The following is a 6653-nucleotide window of genomic DNA, read 5'->3' as shown; positions in this document are numbered from 1 at the left end:
CAGAACAGTTGAAACTGGAATAGCAGCAAGGCCAGGTGGACTGGGGACAGCAAGGAGTCATCATGCCCGGTAGTCCTGACGTATGGTCCTAGGGCTCAGGTCCTCCAAGAGAGAGAAAGAAAGAGAGAAGGAGAGAATTAGAGAGAGCATACTTAAATTCACACAGGACACTGGATAAGACAGGAGAAGTACTCCAGATATAACCAACTGACCCTAGCCCCCCGACAAATAAACTACTGCAGCATAAATACTGGAGGCTGAGACAGGAGGGGTCAGGAGACACTGTGGCCCCATCCGATGATACCCGCGGACAGGGCCAAACAGGAAGGATATAACCCCACCCACTTTGCCAAAGCACAGCCCCCGCACCACTAGAGGGATATCTTCAACCACCAACTTACAATCCTGAGACAAGGCCGAGTATAGCCCACAAAGATCTCCACCACAGCACAAACCAAGGGGGGGGCGCCAACCCAGACAGGAAGATCACGTCAGTAACTCAACCCACTCAAGTGACGCACCCCTCCTAGGGACGGCATGAAAGAGCACCAGTAAGCCAGTGACTCAGCCCCTGTAATAGGGTTAGAGGCAGAGAATCCCAGTGGAGAGAGGGGAACCGGCCAGGCAGAGACAGCAAGGGCAGTTCGTTGCTCCAGAGCCTTTCCGTTCACCTTCACACTCCTGGGCTGACTACACTCAATCATATGACCTACTGAAGATATAAGTCTTCAGTAAACACTTAAAGGTTGAGACCGAGTCTGCGTCTCTCACATGGGTAGGCAGACCGTTCCATAAAAATGGAGATCTATAGGAGAAAGCCCAGCTTCCAGCTGTTTGCTTAGAAATTCTAGGGACAATTAGGAGGCCAGCGTCTTGTGACCGTAGCGTACGTGTAGCTATGTACGGCAGGACCAACTCGGAAAGATAGGTAGGAGCAAGCCCATGTAACGCTTTATAGGTTAACAGTAAAACCTTGAAATCAGCCCTTGCCTTAAGTTGGGGATGACCCCCCTTTTTCTCAATTTCCGCCTGAAAACATACCCTAATCTAACTGCTTGCAGCTCAGGCCTAGAAGGAAGGATATGCATATTCTTGGTATCATTTGAAAGGAAACATTCTGAAGTTTGTGTAAATGTGAATTGAATGTAGGAGAATATAACACAATAGATCTGGTAGAAGAAAATACAAGGAAATCAACAGACATTTTTTGTTCTTTTACTGATGTTGCATCTTTAAAAATCAACAAGAAAGGCCAAACATTCAGTTATGATACTGGGGATCATTTCAAATGAGAACATAGGTAGGCAACAGTATTTTACCAAAATTTCAGATGGATACATTCAGGAATGAGTGAGGTACATGCCATTGAGCATGAGGTCAACCAGGTGTCCCTCACAAGTTTCCCAAATGTACCCAAGTGGCCGAATTGGTACAATGATACAATGATACAAAACCTATATACAAAATACAAAACAATTATTGTAACATACCCCCAAAAATATATATTTGAAAAATTCAAGGAAAAAAATGAATATTTAAAAAAATAATAATAATAACAAGGGGAACTATTTACACTTCAAATGTTCAATCATGTGAAGACTCTGTCCTCTACACAATGTTGCGCTCCCGATGCCATATCCCATAGCAGTTTCTCTCTGGTGTGAAACAGAGGGTCACAGCACAGGTGTTGCTGGTGACAGGGGACTTCTTGTGGCACAGGGCACAACGAAGCCGCCCTACTGTGCCCCTTTTCCCCCGAGGCACATCCCTGCCTGCAATGATGAAATCCAGCATGTGCGTGCCGCTGGTTGGAGCAGAAGGGACAGAGGTAGAGGGGACAGAAGGTGCTACAGTGTTCTTGCTGTAGTTAGCAAGCTCCTGGATGAGCTGCTCCCTGAAGGCTAGTTGTGAGATGGGGGGCTGTCCACAGCTCTTGGCCATTTCCTTCTGGAGGATGAAGGAATTCACCACAGCAATGTCAATGAAATGATAGAATAGTGTTTTGTACCACTTCATGGTTTTATGAAGGACGTTATAATATCCTATCAGTGCATCGGATAGGTCTACACCCCCCATGCTCTTGTTGTAATCCCTCACAGCATCTGGAATGGGGACATTTCTGGCAGTCCAAGCGCCTGTAGGACCTTTCAAACGGCGAACAACGTGATCCCCACCGAACGACTTGTGAATAGTGGAACACATCACCACTTCGCGAGTGTCCATCCACTTCACAAACAGCAGGCCATCTTCACGGATCCATCTCATGGTACCCCGCTCAGCCCGCTTAGGCATGTCATTTACCCTGGTTTTTGGAAAACCCACTCGGTTGGTCCGAATGGTGCCACAGGCCCACATCTCCAGCTTCCTCAGGTCTGTGAACAGGGTAGGGCTTGTGTAGAAGTTGTCTACAAATAGTTTGTAGCCCTTCCCCAGCAGCTGGAAATCTAATAACTGCATCACAGAATCATAACTGAGTCCCTTACCGCTCGCACAAGTGTTCTTCCCCTCATAGACAAAAAAATTGCACGTGTATGCACACGCAGAATCGGCCAAAACAAACAGCTTGTAACCCCATTTTGTGGGTTTGTTGCGCATGTACTGTTTTAGGCCAATTCTGGCCTTTGAGGCTACCATTCTCTCATCTATGGAAAGGTTCTGGGCGGGCTGAAAATATGTCTTGCATGCCTCAACGATATCGTGGTAGAGAGGTTTGATCTTGCAGAGCTTATCAAACCCTGCTGTGCCTCGTTTCGCCTCGTTGTCCTTATCAACCTCTGGGTCACTAATGTGAAGTGCCCGCGAAATTGTCAGAAACCTAGTACAAGACATGACCGTTGAGGGGAAAGGCAGTTGATAGAGTGGTGCAGTTTTCCAGTAGTGTTTAAGGTTCTTCAGCTTCCCCACCCCCATGTAAATGACCATGGACAGGTAGCAAAACAGTTCTGAAATGGAAATGTCCTTCCATTTCTCCTGCTTCTTTGCCCCATATCTATTAGTGTTCATCACCAGGGTATCAAGAACTGCCGAGGTGAAGAACAACTGGAAAAGTTGCATGGGGGTGTATTTGGAAGTCAGGTCCAATTGAGGGCCTACTGGGCGTTTTGGGCGGAAAAGTGGAGTTGGTGGGGCCACATCCTCCTCAAGAACAGTGTGCCAACGGTCCTCCTCCGCTCTGGCAGGTTCCACGCTGGACGGTTCCACGCTGCCCTTCCTCCGCTTCCTTGACGCCGGCTTACCACCCCTTGATGGCCGGGCGGGAGTAGGTGTGGTGCCGGATACAGCAGGGGTCCAGCTGGATGGACCAGCTTCAGTGGGGGATTTGCAGCTTGGCTCCCAATCAGAATCGCTGCGACTGTGAAATAAAGACAGACACCTATTAGAAATGCACAATTTGTGACCATGGTGAGCTTATGGCTACTGCAGTATGTGTGTGTGTAATTAGCACCTATTAGAAATACACAATTTGTGACCATGGTGAGCTTATGGCTACTGCAGTATGTGTGTGTGTAATTAGCACCTATTAGAAATACACAATTTGTGACCATGGTGAGCTTATGGCTACTGCAGTATGTGTGTGTGTAATTAGCACCTATTAGAAATACACAATTTGTGACCATGGTGAGCTTTTGCCTATTGCAGTATGTGTGTGTGTAATTAGCACCTATTAGAAATACACAATTTGTGACCATGGTGAGCTTTTGCCTATTGCAGTATGTGTGTGTGTAATTAGCACCTATTAGAAATACACAATTTGTGACCATGGTGAGCTTATGGCTACTGCAGTATGTGTGTGTGTAATTAGCACCTATTAGAAATACACAATGTGCCTTTATTTCATGCCCTAGTCATATTTTTATATAAGGCAAATAAAATACAAATATATCAAACAACTCAAATGAATTATATATGATATTACTAATTCCAAACAACGTTACTCACCGATCCAAAACTGGGTCTTCACCGTGTAGAAACATGTCTTCGAATTCAGAATCAACGGATTCAACCTCGCTGGAATCAATTAGATGCTCATTTTCACTTTCACGGTCAATTTCACTAATTATATCTTGCACATCTGTGTACTTCGTCTTGGTCGTTGATTTGGCTGATTTATTTGCCATAATTGATCCTTGAAAATGCTCCAAAACAAACTTTCGCGGCGCGTAAAACGGTGAGCTCCTTACTTTCTGATTTTCAATGGGGAATAGCTGCGAACACGCATGGCTTTACAAAGATGCCTATTATTTCCGGGTAGAACCATTTGATATCCCTATTTACCTCTGCTCATTGGCTATCTATCCAGCTAGATTTCAAAAAGATCAGTGGTCATTGGACCGAGATACAGTCAATCAAAGACGAACAGGCCAATCGATTGGCACGTAATGACGTAGCTGGTAGGTGTGTTCAGATCGAATTTCTTCGGTCAATATGTCCCGGAAAAAGAACCACGAAGTTTGGTTGTATTACTAACAAACAGGATTCTAATGAAACCGAACTTGACTTGATAAACGTCCCTTTAGAGTGAGTAATTACAATGAATGTTACGTCCAAAGTTGATGGACGCTGAATTTTCCACACAAGCCGTTCACAAAATGTTTAGTTTTAGGCTATAAAAATGGATTATATCGATCAAAAAGCCACTTGATTGTTTCGTCGTGACCTTTAGGATTGCCAAAAGAAGAAAATTTCCTAAGGTAATTGATGCTTTGCATTGCTATTTATGACTTTTGTGACTAATGTACTTTGTTGTAACTGTACCTAATGTGTTGTTTACTGATCGATAATCGCTTTTGTAGTGAAGCTTTTCGAAATCGGACATATTGGCAAGATTAACAAGAGGTATAGATTTGATATTGTGTATAACACTTCTGATTTAATTAAAGCTAAATATTTATAATTATGACATTCCGCCATTTTTTTTTTTTTTCTTGTCAAACGTCCCGCTAGCGCCACGCTGATCCTAGACAGGTTAACAGGAAGCCAGTGTAGGGAAGCTAGCACTGGAGTAATATGATCAAATTTCTTGGTTCTAGTCAGGATTCTAGCAGCCGTATTTAGCACTAACTGAAGTTTATTTAGTGCTTTATCCGGGTAGCCGGAAAGTAGAGCATTGCAGTAGTCTAACCTAGAAGTAACAAATGCATGGATTAATTTTTCTGCATCATTTTTGGACAGAAAATTTCAGATTTTTGCAATGTTACGTAGATGGAAAAAAGCTGTCCTTGAAACAGTCTTGATATGCTCGTCAAAAGAGAGATCAGGGTCAAGAGTAACACCGAGGTCCTTCACAGTTTTATTTGAGACGACTTTACAACCATCAAGATTAATTGTCAGATTTAACAGAAGATCTCTTTGTTTCTTGGGACCTAGAACAAGCATCTCTGTTTTGTCCGAGTTTAAAAGTAGAACGTTTTCAGCCATCCACTTCCTTATGTCTGAAACACAGGCTTCTAGCGAGGGCAATTTTGGGGCTTCACCATGTTTCATTGAAATGTACAGCTGTGTGTCATCCGCATAGCAGTGAAAGGTAACATTATGTTTTCGAATAACATCCCCAAGAGGTAAAATATATAGTGAAAACAATAGTGGTCCTAAAACGAAACCTTGAGGAACACCGAAATGTACAGTTGATTTGTCAGAGGACAAACCATTCACAGAGACCAACTGATATCTTTCCGACAGATAAGATCTAGACCAGGCCAGAACTTGTCCGTGTAGACCAATTTGGGTTTCCAGTCTCTCCAAAAGAATGTGGTGATCGATGGTGTCAAAGGCAGCACTAAGGTCTAGTAGCACGAGGACAGATGCAGAGCCTCGGTCTGACGCCATTAAAAGGTAATTTACCAACTTCACAAGTGCAGTCTCAGTGCTATGATGGGGTCTAAAACCAGACTGAAGCATTTCGTATACATTGTTTGTCTTCAGGAAGGCAGTGAGTTGCTGCGCAACAGCTTTTCTAAAATTTTTGCGAGGAATGGAAGATTCGATATAGTCCGATAGTTTTTTATATTTTCCGGGTCAAGGTTTGGCTTTTTCAAGAGAGGCTTTATTACTGCCACTTTTAGTAAGTTTGGTACACATCCGGTGGATAGAGAGCCGTTTATTATGTTCAACATAGGATGGCCAAGCACATGAAGCAGCTCTTTGTCACGAATCCCGCCGAGGATGGTGCCTCTTCCTGTTCGGGCGGGGCTCGGCGGTCGTCGTCACCGGCCTACTAGCTGCCATCGTTTCTTTCCTTTTGGTTTCTGTTAATTTAGGCTGATTGGGTGCACCTGTTTTGAGTTTAGTTTGGTGGGTAGGCTATATAAGGTTAGGTAGCCCGCTGGCTGTTGTGCGGGCTTACTTTCTGTTATGTTGGTGTAGGATCGTGTAGTGGATTTTGTTATTTTCCTCGGAACAGTTTAGTCCGGTGTTATTGGACTTTTCTCATGCGCCCGTATGTTTTAGGGCATGATTTTCCCTGTGCATTGGAAATAAATCCACGTTCCTTAACTTTGCTCTCTGCGTTTGACTCCATCCACCCAGTACTCCTAGTAGCTCTGACAGAAGCCCGCACCACCTATGGAGTCAGCAGGAGCCACGACCACCCCTCTCCCAACTATGGAGGAGCGTGTCCAGCATCATACAGCTGTACTTCAGCGTATCGGATCAGC

General features: G+C 44.3%; 1 protein-coding gene across 1 annotated transcript; it reads right to left on the bottom strand.

Moving 5' to 3' along the window:
• Nucleotides 1-1608: 1608 nt before the first annotated feature.
• LOC129817026 (uncharacterized) lies at nucleotides 1609-4386 on the bottom strand. Its single transcript, XM_055872013.1, has 3 exons — nucleotides 3940-4386; nucleotides 2600-3352; nucleotides 1609-1804 (listed from the first exon to the last, which is right to left on the bottom strand). Exons 1-3 carry the CDS (start codon nucleotides 4116-4118, stop codon nucleotides 1609-1611), a joined length of 1128 nt encoding a protein of 375 aa, XP_055727988.1. The 5' UTR covers nucleotides 4119-4386.
• Between the last annotated feature and the right edge of the window lie 2267 nt (nucleotides 4387-6653).

The sequence above is a fragment of the Salvelinus fontinalis genome, chromosome 19 (genome assembly GCF_029448725.1).
Source record: "Salvelinus fontinalis isolate EN_2023a chromosome 19, ASM2944872v1, whole genome shotgun sequence".
In the NCBI taxonomy this organism is placed as follows: domain Eukaryota; kingdom Metazoa; phylum Chordata; class Actinopteri; order Salmoniformes; family Salmonidae; genus Salvelinus; species Salvelinus fontinalis.
The sequence above is the reverse complement of the archived record's forward strand: the minus strand, read 5'-3'. Positions and strand labels throughout refer to the sequence as shown.